General features: G+C 48.6%; 1 protein-coding gene across 5 annotated transcripts in view; it reads left to right on the top strand.

Annotated features, from left to right (window-relative positions):
- ENG (endoglin) overlaps positions 1-12,202 on the top strand; it is a 90,077-nt gene that overhangs the window by 44,535 nt on the left and 33,340 nt on the right. For all 5 annotated transcript variants that reach the window (XM_084821211.1, XM_084821212.1, XM_084821213.1 and 2 more), the window contains exons 4-5: positions 6,620-6,785; positions 9,206-9,359. In XM_084821211.1, coding sequence (XP_084677337.1) covers positions 6,620-6,785; positions 9,206-9,359 — 320 coding nt within the window. The remainder of the gene's footprint in view (positions 1-6,619; positions 6,786-9,205; positions 9,360-12,202) is intronic.

Raw genomic sequence — 12,202 nt, forward strand, 5'->3', positions numbered from 1 at the left:
TGCATTCCTACAGTTCAGACATAACACGGCTTTTGGTGGCAATCTGTGGGTTAATTAACCCACAAATTGCCACCGAAAGCCGCACTAGGTCTGAAGAAGTTCATATACTTGGAGAGGACCTCAAAAGTCATGTAGCCCAGCCGATGGGGGGATCATTCAGACTCTGCTTGAAAACGTCTAACGAAGGAGAGCCCACCACCTCCCGAGGCAATGGAGGCAGTTAACCGCCCGTGACTCGCAAATGAGGCCTTTGCTAGACCCGGCAGGTCCATTTCCTCTGGCTATGGATCTAAGCGGCAAGCTGCTCTGTGACGCACAGAACTTGGGAAAAATCTCCCGTTTCCTCTGGCTGTTTGGAGTAAGGTCAGGGATGGCGTTTGGCTCCAGCCAGCTCAGCCGAGTCTGTGGGCTTTGTTAGCAAAATAAAAACTCTTTTCCTATTTGTGTCTAATAATAATAATAAAAAATAGGTCTGACAATGGGGGCGGGATGGGGCAGAGTGCGAGGCGCTATCAGATTGACGCCCCCGCCGGCTTGAACTCTCCATTCTCTGCCAGCATGAGGTCAGGAGGCCAACTTGGTGGCTGGCCCAGTTCTTAGTCACTCCCCCTGCCCTCCCTGGCTCCGTTGGCTGGCAAAGGGGGATTTACGAGCAGAGATAGATGAGCAGATGAGCCACTGAGCTTTGGAAAATCCCCAAGCTCTGCCAGACTGATTCAGCCTTCCTCATTGAGCAACCAGTTCCAAATCCTTCCTCTGGGGCCCTCCAAAAGCACGAGAAGAAGGTGTTTAAAAAATAAGGAAGGAAGGAAGCAAGGAAGGGATTTTGTTAGAGAGAGAAAAGCCAGCAAAGTGGATACACCAACCTTCCACAACTTGGTGCTCTCTCCAGATGTGTTGGATTGCAACTCCCATCACTGTCAGCTGGCTGGACTATAACTCCCATCACTATCAGCCCGCATACAAACAAAAGCCCTTTAAAACAGCTTTTCCCAACTCCTTTAAATGGAGAGAGTTGTTGGATTTGGACTGGGAGACTGGAGTCTGTTCCCTTCTTTGACATGAAGTTTGCTTGGGGGTCCTCCCAGACTACCCCACAGGGCTAATTCTACCCCACAGGGTCATAGGCTAACTCTCCCCCACAGGGTCACCAGGAGGATGAGAGAACTTGATGTACACTGTCCAATGTAGCTTAGCAGTTAAACATAGCCTGCATTAGACACAGGATAGCATCCCTGCCTAGCCATGAAGCTTTCTTTGAGACCCTAGTGAACACAGTCAGTCACTCTTTCTCAAACTGACCTACGTATCAGGGTTGTTGTGAACATTCAAATAGAAGGGGTATATATACATGTTGTCCTGAGCTCCTTGGAGCTAGGATGGGACAGAATGTAATCCACAATAAATACTTCTCCAGTTCCCATTGCACTGGAAGGCGCTTCTGGGGTTTAGCCCTGGGAATCCTGGCAATTCTTAATGTCAGCTGGGCCTCGGAGTCTGTTTTTCTAAGGCAGGAGCGAAGGAGAGAATATGCGTACACCATGAAGAGTCCTGTGCCATTTTAAAACTAGTACATTTATTGTGACACACTCTTTTGTGCATGAGGGCCCACTTGTCGGATGCATGAACAATTATCCTCAGATAGATTAACTCTGCTCCCCCTATTCACACAAGCACACCTACCTGAGACATTCAGTGAACACATGAGGCGGCTGCTAAGCTATCTCAGCTCTCACTGAGATATTTGGGGAGGGGGTTGCTGACCTTTTAAAGGCTTCTTGTACTTCTGCAAAACTCAGGGTTCCCTCTAGCATGCTGATCCCTCCCTCTTGTTTCTCAGTGGTTCTGTTCTGATCAGTCCTATTGACGCTTACCAACTGAGTTTGCTATTGGATTGTTTCATTTTATTTCATTTTATCCTTTGAACTAAAATCAGTCAAAGGAGGGCTGTTAGCCACATTGAACACACACACACACACACACACACCACCCCTTATCACTGTCTGTAATATTAGCACCATTCTTAACAAAGAGGATTGAAAAAAATGGAAATGCCAAAATATGACAGATGTTGCCCATTTTGATGTTGGGGGTGCAGCCAGCCCTTCAAAGAATTCCTTTTGATCCTGGCCAGCCTCGCAGGATTGATTGTTGACGCCTGGCGTTTTTCACATCCCACAGCAGACAACAATAGGTTATAAAATCACGTTGATCCTGGGAGGAGATTAGCTGTCAGCTTCTTTCTGACCTCTCTCGCTCTTTCTCTTCTTTCCATATCACAAAGGTGATTGTGGGGTCAGGGAGAAACTACATGTCACTCCTTTTCCGTAACTTGTGGGCTAGAAAGTGTAAAAATAAATTCTAAAAACGGTCGATAGAATTAGCTACGTGGCCCATGTGCCAACAGCAGCTTCCTATTTCCTTCTTGGATACCGAAGACTGTAAACTCCAACTCACGTCACTTGCTGTCATTGTGGTGACCAAACCAAGGGGGAGTGCCAACTTAGAGGGTCTTACCCAATAACATCAACCCCCCTCCGACATCTCACAGATGGAAATATGACTGCCTTGGTGCTACAGGCAGATCTGAAAATAATATAACTGGTGGCTTTTCATAGGTCCAAAGGGCAAGCATCCATTGCTCCTTTGAAACTCTGCCTTGCTACACACTGAGATGCTTTGGCACCAGACATGGTGTAACCTCATGGGCAGAGGCATCCAGTGGTTCTGCTATGCCGATGCCCCACTAACCTCAGCATATGGTGGCCATGTGTTCTACTTTACTGAGGACAGTCCTCTATTTGAAGGACATCTTCTATTGCTATTTAAATTATAGCACTGATTTCTAAATTTCATAGAATCATATCATAGAATAGTAGGGTCGGAAGGGGCCTACAAGGCCATCGAGTCCAACACCCTGGTCAGTGCAGGAATCCAAGTCAGAATATCCCTGACAGGTGGCTGTCCAGCCTCGTCTTGAATGCCTCCAGTGTGGGAGAGCCCACCACCTCCCTAGGTCATGGGTGCCATTGCTGTATTGCTCTTACAGTCAGGAAGTTTTTCCTGATGTTCATCCGGAATCTGGCTTCCTGTAACTTGAGCCCATTATTCTGTGTCCTGCACTCTGGGATGATCAATCATAGAATCATAGAATAGTAGGGTTGGAAGGGGCCTACAAGGCCATCGAGAAGAGATCCTGGCCTTCCTCTCTGTGACAACCTTTCAAGTACTTGAAGAGCGCTATCATATCTCCCCTCAGTCTTCTCTTCTCAAGGCTAAACATGCCCAGTTCTTTCAGTCTCTCCTCATAGGCCTTGTTTCCAGTCCCCTGATCATCTTTGTTGCCCTCCTCTGAACCCTCTCCAGCTTGTCTGCATCCTTCTTAAAATGTGGCGCCCAGAACTGGAATTTATATGGAGAGATCTACATCTCTTCATATAAATTAGCATGTGCAGGGTTTATGCAAATCTGTGCCCTCTTCCGTTCTGTTTTTTTTGTTCTGTGTGTGTGATGCATTTCCTCTGTTTTGGCAGTGCCTGACTGGCCACCCCACTTCAGCATAGCTTAGTGAGGAACCCCAACCCAGCATAAGTGAACCTGGATGCCGAGGTTTCGGTGCTGGCCAGGAGTGTGTTTGTGTAGCTGAGGTTAGTGGGCCAACTCTGCCCATTCCAAGAGAAGTCTGATCTGGCCATGGTCATGCATGCCTTGGTTACAGTTTGGGCTGCTGTAACACCCTGTATCCCCTTCATGGATCACTGCCTTGTTGTGGCGAAGGGGCTTGCGTAATTCAGTGAAGCCATAAGCTATGCCGTGCAGGGCCACCCAAGACCGACAGGTCATGGCGGAGAGTTCTGACAAAATGTGGTCCACTGGGGAAGGAAATGGCAACCCACTCCAGTATTCCTGCCAAGAAAACCCTATGGAACGATTCACCAAGATTCACCAAGAAAACCCTATGGAACGATTCACAAGGCTAAAAGATATGACGCCGGAAGATGAGCCCCTCAGGTCGGAAGGTGTCCAACTGGGGAAGAGCAGAGGGTATTTCCAAGTAGCGCCAGAAAGAGTGAAGCAGCTGGGCCAAAGCCGAAAGGACACTCAGCTGTGGATTGTCTGGTGGTGAAAAGAAAGTCCGATACTGTAAAGAACAATATTGTTTAGGAACCTGGAATGTAAGATCAATGAATCAAGGTAAGCTGGAGGTGGTCAAACATGAGATGGCTCAAATTTATTTCTTTTTAAATATGTGATACCATGCTTCCTCCCCTTCATGGATCACTGCCTTGTTGTGGCGAAGCTATGCTGTGCAGGGCCACCCAAGACGTACAGGTCATGGCGGAGAGTTCTGACAAAATGTGGTCCACTGGAGAAGAAAATGGCAACCCACTCCAGTATTCTTGCCAAGAAAACCCCATGGAACGTATCACACTCTGGAAAAGACCCTAATGCTGGGAAAGATTGAAGGCAAAAGGAGAAGGGGACGGCAGAGGATGAGATGGCTAGACAGCATCACCGATGCAACTAATATGGACTTGAGTACGCTCCGGGAGACAGCGCAGGACAGGAAGGCCTGTCAGTTTGAGCAGTTTGCTAGTTTGAGCAAACTAGCTCAAAGTGGGCTAGATGAAACAACGATCCGGTGGATCCACAGTTGGCTACAGAATCGGACTCAAAGAGTGCTTATCAATGGGACCTTCTCAAACTGGGGAGAGGTAACGAGTGGGGTACCGCAGGGCTCAGTCCTGGGCCCAGTGCTCTTCAACATTTTTTATTAATGACTTGGAGGAGGAGGTGCAGGGAATGCTGATCAAATTTGCAGAAGACACAAAATTGGGCGGGATAGCTAATACTTTGGAAGACAGAAACAAAATTCAAAGTGATCTGGATAGACTGGAGCGCTGGGCAGAAAACAAAAATACAACAGAATGACATTTAATAGGGATAAATGCCAAGTTCTGCACCTAGGAAAAAGAAACCAAATGCACAGTTACAAGATGGGGGATACGTGGCTCAACCACACTACAAATGAGAAGGATCTTGGAATTGTTGCACAAGCTGAATATGAGCCAACAATGTGATGTGGCTGCAGAAAAGGCAAATGCTCTTTTGGGCTGCATTCATAGAAGCATAGCTTCCAAATCCCGGGAAGTACTAGTTCCCCTCTACTCAGCACTGGTTAGGCCTCATCTGGAGTACTGTGTCCAGTTCTGGGCACCACACTTTAAGAAGGATGCAGACAAACTGGAGAGGGTTCAGAGGAGGGCAACAAAGATGATCAGGGGACTGGAAACAAAGCCCTATGAAGAGAGACTGAAAGAACTGGGTATGTTTAGCCTTGAGAAGAGAAGACTGAGGGGAGATATGATAGCACTCTTCAAGTACTTGAAAGGTTGTCACAGAGAAGAAGGCCAGGATCTCTTCTTGATCATCCCAGAGTGCAGGACACGGAATCATGGGCTCAAGTGACAGGAAGCCAGATTCCAGCTGAACATCAGGAAAAACTTCCTGACTGTTAAGAGCAATACGACAATGGAACCAATTACCTGGGGAGGTGGTGGGCTCTCCCACACTGGAGGCCTTCAAGACGAGGCTGGACAGCCATTTGTCAGGGATGCTCTGACTTGGATTCCTGCATTGAGCAGGGGGTTGGACTCGATGGCCTTGTAGGCCCCTTCCAACCCTACTATTCTATGATTCTAAGGCCTGGTGTGCTGTGGTCCAGGGGGTCACGAGGAGTCAGACATGACTTAACGACTGAACAACAACAACAACACCCTGGATGCAGGGCTGCCTTTGAAAACTGTTCAGCTGGTCCAGAACGCTGCGGCCAGGCTGTTGACCCAGGCCAGTTACACGGAGCACGTGGCACGCTTGTTACAACATATTCAAGGGAGGCAGCTGGAGGGGAAGCACGTGTGGGCAAACAGCCAGTGAGTCCAGTGACTGCTTCCTGGCACAATTCAAAGTGCTGGTTATGACCTATAAAGCCCTGTATGGCTTGGGACCAGGAGACCTGAAAGACCGCCTTCTCCTATCCGAGCCTGTCTGGGTCTTAAGGTCTTCAGAAGAGGTCCTTCTCTTGGTACCACCACCATCAGAGGTGCATTTGGTGGGGAAGTGAGAGAGGGCCTTCTCGGTGGCTGCTCCCAGGCTGTGGAACTCCCTGCCAAGGTTGGCTCCCTCCCTGCTGTCCTTCCGACAGAAGGCAAATACATTTTTATTCAAGGAGGCCTGTGGCATGTAAGCTGGTCTGTTGGGTTGGGTGCTGTTTTTATTCTTTTATTGTTGTAGTTTTCAATTTGTTTAAATGTATTTGTTTTATGATTGTTTTCATTAAGTTTTTATTTATCTACGATTGTATGCTGCCTTGAGTGCCATTTCCTTCGTGGAAAGTTGGGGTACAAATAAAATAAAAATAAATAAATAAATAAATAAATAAGTAGACCACAGGATCATGCCGTAAACCCAAAAGACACCTCTTCCATTCTAATATTCAATAGTTCTTTGCCTCATTCTTAAGCTTCCAGGCAGTTCGCAAACACACATATGACAGCAACCGCTGTCATTGTCAGACGGGGGCACTGTGTTCTGATTCTCCTACATGTTTCTTTTACAGAGCAAATACAAAACGTATTTCAATGGGAGCAACGTAGTAAGCAACGAGGCTGACCTGCCTTCCTCCAGCGAGGAACTCCTGAACTGGACCGAAACAACATATGGTGGCGTCTCTTCCTTCACAGAGTTGGAAAACCCACGGTCGATCCACTTTAAAGCGGGCAGAGGTCAGTCCCATTAAGATGGCAATTTCTGTCGTAATATCTCAAGACTGTTACTGTACAATTTGACATGTCTTGTGGAGTTTGACATGTCTGATATGTATTTAGCTCTTCATCAGTCAGATTCTTTGTTTGCATTTTGTTTCGCTGATTTATTTATTTATTTAATCACCCATCTGGCTGGTCACCCAGCCACTCTGGGCGATGTTCAACAATAAAAACAGTTTATACAATAAAATTCAACATTAAAAACATCACATTTCTAAAATTACCCTAGCCCACCCCAAATGCCTGCCTGAACAACCATGTTTTTAATGCATGGCGGAACCTCATTAAAGAGGGGGCATGGCAGAGTTCCCTAGGGAGGGAGATCCACAGAGTGGGGGCCACCACAGAGAAGGCCCTCTTCCTCGTCCCCACCAGCCTAGCTGTCCTGGCTGATGGGACAGAGAGAAGGCCATCCGAGGCTGATCTTGTTGAGCGGCCTATCTGGTGTTGCTGGAGGCGCTCCTTGAGATAGGCTGGGCTGGAACCGTATAGGGTTTTAAAGGTCAAAACCAACACCTTGAATTTGGCCTGGAAAACAACTGGTAACCAGTGCAGCTCCTTCAGCACTGGAGTGATGTGATCTCGCCGGTGGCTGCCTTTAATCAGGCAAGCCACCGCGTTCTGTACCAGCTGCAGCTTCCGAACCGTCTTCAAGGGTAACCCCACGTAAAGTGCATTACAGTAGTCTAAACGAGAGGAGACCAGGGCATGTACTACCGATGGGAGCAGATGGTCAGGAAGGTAGGGGTGCAGCCGCCATAACAGATGGAGTTGGTACAGCGCTGTCCGGCTCACAGCTGACACCTGAGCCTCCATGGACAGCTGGGAGTCTAAGATGACCCCCAAGCTGCGGACCTGGTCTTTCAAGGGTAACCGTACCCCATTCAACACCAGATCAACATCCCCCAACCTCCTCTTGTCTTCCACCAAAAGTACCTCGGTCTTGTCAGGGTTCAGCTTCAGCTTGTTCCTCCCCATCCAGCCATTCACCATCTCCAGACATTTGGACAGGGATTCTACGGCCAACCTTGGTGAAGATTTGAACGAGAGGTAGAACTGCGTGCCATCCGCATCCTGATGACACCGCACCCCAAACCTCCTGATGATAGCCCCCAGCGGCTTCACATAGATGTTAAATAGCATCGGGGAGAGGATGGAACCCCATGGCACCCCACAAGTGAGCTGCCATGGGTCCAAAACCTCCTCTCCCAGTGCTACCCTCTGGTACTTGCCGGAGAGGAAGGACCGGAAGCACCGTAATACGGCGTCTCCAATGCCCAACCCCTCCAGGCGGTCCAGGAGGATACTGTGGTCAACGGTATCAAAAGCCGCTGAGAGGTCGAGGAGAACAAGGAAGGAGCATTCACCCCTATCTAGAGCCCTCCTCATATCATCCACCAAGGTGACCAAGGCCATTTCTGTCCTATGCCCAGGCCTGAAGCCCAACTGAAATGGGTCTAGATAATCGGCTTCTTCCAAGTGTGCCTTCAACTGCATCGCCACCACCCGCTCAATCACCTTGCCCAAAAAAGGCAGATTCGAGACTGGGCGAAAGTTGTTCAGAACTTGGGGATCCAAGGAGGGCTTTTTTAAAAGCAGTCTTTCACTGCCTCCTTGAGGGCTGATGGCATCACTCCCTCCTCAAGGGAGGCGTTCACCACCACCTTGATCCCCTCATCCAGCCTAGTATTCTAGTATTCTAGAAAACAGGCCTTTGGAATAGCCTTTAGATTCATACAGCAAAGCCTTCCAGCAAACTTACGCAGTTGTCAGAGTTGGACATATTGTGCCCACCCCATCTGAGTAAAGCCACGCTCACTTGGCAGCCCTAGGCATGGCCTCAGCTATGGTGCACTGCTATAGCTCCCTGAGGGAGGTGTCTTCCACTCCATTCCCCCGAGGGGGGTGGAGGTTGCACCACACTAGGGGGAAGCCTTGCAACTTTGTCTCTTGGCTTGCTAATCTCCCCTGGCTCCAAGCTGTATGAACGGCAAACCAATGTGCTGGTTAGGGAAGTCTGCCCTCAGTGGCTGAAGATGTTACTGCAGGCTTCAACCACAGGGCTCATTTAAATAAATTAAAATCAATTAATGCATTTTTTAAAAAAAATGTCAAAGGGCACACCCTTAGGGTCCCTTAGTATGCATGCCAAGTTTCAGGTGTCTAGGTTTCATGGTCTTGGTCCTATGGTGCTGACAGACATACAGACATCCCCTTTCATTATTATAGATAAATTTAAGTGCTTCACTTTGATGCCAGGAAAGACGTAGGGAAGGCAGATGGCTGCTTAGGGCTCTCCTTTTCCTGAGCATCAGCCATATCCTGCCCAGCAAAGATGGGAGAGGTCACAATTGAGCTTGTTCTTCTTTGTCCTACAGAGCCCAGCTCCATCGAGGACTGTGTCCCTGAGAAAAATTTCAATGCTGAGCAGTACCTAGAGACGGAGATAATCTCCCGCAATATTGAGAGCTGCCCAGGCTCTGCTGGGCACTCCCAGAAAGCGGCCCATATCGTGTGGCTTCAGGACTCCGGGTAATTTGCTTGCGTAAATCCAAATTCAGTCCTGTGAATACATTACACAAATTATAACATGGGCAACTGCCATCACGTTTGGCTTGCAATATTTTTGCGTATCTTATGTTTGGCAAGGATTAGTGGAGAAGGGGCAAGGAAGGAGGGTTTGAGGACAGTATGATAGGACAGGAAAAGCCCATGGTCAGCTTGAATTAACAGCCCAGGTCCCACAAGGTCATTCCAAACAGCCACTGAAGAAACCTGTAGCAATGAACTCTCTGGTGGTTCTGCCTAGGAGGAAAGGAAACACCAAAGAGGAAAGATCAGTGCCAGCAATGGTAGGGAGATATAGCCTTAAAGGTTGGAAGGAACAGATAAGCCAATAGATATGGGGAAGTAGATTCACCTTAATAGAAAAATAAAGCTATGTCGACCTTCATAGAGGTACATAAGTCTTCATAGAAGGTTGATTCATTCATTACGTATTTATATGAACCAATAGCCAAAGCTCTCTGGGCAGTTTACAAAGATTAAAACCCTAAAATACAATATCATTACATCATATAAAAGCATTTATATACAAAAATATAAAACTGTTTTAAACAATCAACAATAAAATACTAGGACCCATTAAAAATCTTATCATATGCTGCCAAATGCCCAGGAGCAGAGGAAAGCAGAAAAGATGACAATGTTGGCAGCAGGCAGACCTCACTGGGTAGAGCATTCCAAATCAGGGGCCCACCACCGAGAAGGCCCTCTCCCTTGTTGCCACCCTCCAAACCTCCCTCGGAGGGGGAGGCACTTGGAAGATGGCTCCAAGTCAGTGAGTCTCAATAGATATTGGGGGGTATGTAACCTTTGTAGAAACAGGAAAGTAGGCCAGCCTTGTAGAGAAGCCTTAATAGTGATATATAGATCGATCAGCCTTCATAGAGGGTAGATGACCACCATAGAAAAAATGAAGATAGATCAAAGCCTGGACCAGGCAGGGGAAAGGCAGCTGGGACATCTACAGAGGCAGGTGGGCCAATTTACCACCTTATTGGTGCTGTCCAGGACTGCGTCACCGCCAGAGAGAAGCCACCCTGCCCAGCTGGAGCTGAAGAGGGGGGGGGGGACTCTGCAGGCTAATCACTGCTGATTTGAGCCAGCTGGGCCCAAGTTCCTGGGAAGCCTCTTATCTGCCCAGCTCTCAGTGGGGTAGCAGCACCACCAAAGGCAGGGTTGCCCCTTTGGAGGAACTGCTTTGTGGGGCATGCAAGGGCAAGGGCCACCCCCCTAACACCGGGTCGATTGGCTTTGTGGCTTCTATGTGCGGGGGCTGGTTGTTTCTCTTAGGATCTTGTTATGTGCCTGGGAGAGAGAATAAGTAGCCTAGCTGGTGCACAAGAGGGGGCCCCAATTAGTGTGTTTACAGGTCAAGGGAGATATGGAGTTGGGAGGAGGGCTAGCCAGGTTAGGGGAACATGACCCAGACAGTTAATGGCTGTGCCGTGCTCCAGCCCTCTCCATCCCCCATCTTCAAGTGTGATGGTTGCCCTTTCAGCCTACCCTCGGGTCTCCGGATGCTGCTTTTAAATGCCAGATCAGTTCAGAATAAGACCTCCCTCATCCATGATTTAATAGTGGATGAGGCAGCTGAACTGGCATGCATAACTGAGACCTGGGTGGGTGAGCAGGGAGGAGTTAGTCCCTATTTGGTTCAGGATCAGGGAAGACCTGAGAGCTGGGGAGGGGGGTTGCTGTGGTCTATAGGAATTCCATCTCCCTCTGCAAGCTCTTTGTCCATCTGATTATTGGTCTGGAGTGTTTGCACCTTGTGCTGGGCCAGCAGGACAGATTGGGGATTCTGTTGGTGTAGTGCCCACCCCGCTGCTCAACAGACGCCCTAGCTGAGCTGATGGAGGTGGTCTCAGGTGCGCTATTGAGATCCCCCAGAGTGTTGGTTCTGGGAGATGTCAACATTCATGCTGAGGGCATCTTGTCTAGGGCAGCTCAGGATTTCATGGTCTGCATGATGACCATGGGACTATCCCAACATGTCATCCGCCCAACACATATGGCAGGGCATACTCTAGACTTGGTTTTCTCAACTGAACATGGAGATGGTGGTCTGAAGGTGGGGGCCTTTGCATCAGTTGCCTTGTCCTGGTCTGATCATTGCGTGGTGAGGCTTAGACTTACAGCAGCCTTTCCCGTCTGCAAGGATGGAGGACCTATTAAACTGATCCGCCCGAGAGGCTAATGGATCTGGATGGTTTCCAGAGGGCTCTCGGGGAGGTTTCCAGCTGATATGGCTGGGTCTCCTGTTGAAACCCTGGTTGATCTGTGGAATGCAGAAATGACCCAGGCAGTTGACACAATTGTTCCTGAGCACCCTCTCCAAAGTAGAGCTCATACTGCTCCGTGGTATACCCCAGAGCTAAGAGTGATGAAACAAAATAGGAGACTGCTTGAGTACAGATGGAGAACTCCTAGTGGATGCAGTCGAATGCTGGTATGTGCCTATGGTAAAGTATATTCAGAGGCAGTGAGGGCAGCAAAAAGCCAACATCTTGCTGCCTCTATGGAATCCTCTATCTGCTGCCCATCGGAGCATTTCAGTGTCATCCGGGGGCTATTACATACTGGCCCTAAGGACACTGTAGACCACTCTGAGGCCTGCTGTAATGCATTCGCTAGGCACTTCCAGGATAAAATCTCTTGCATCTGCCAGGACTTAGATTTCAGTGTTACAGCAGGTGAATCTCCTTTAGGCTCCTTAGATAGCTCCTTTAGGGTTCGGACTGACACCCGGAGCAGATTCACCGCCCCACTGACATCAGAGCAACCAGCCTCCACTGTGTGTGTGTGTGTGT

Source organism: Heloderma suspectum, chromosome 14 (genome assembly GCF_057233095.1).
Source record: "Heloderma suspectum isolate Gila_16-S chromosome 14, 16-S_ref, whole genome shotgun sequence".
In the NCBI taxonomy this organism is placed as follows: Eukaryota; Metazoa; Chordata; class Lepidosauria; order Squamata; family Helodermatidae; genus Heloderma; species Heloderma suspectum.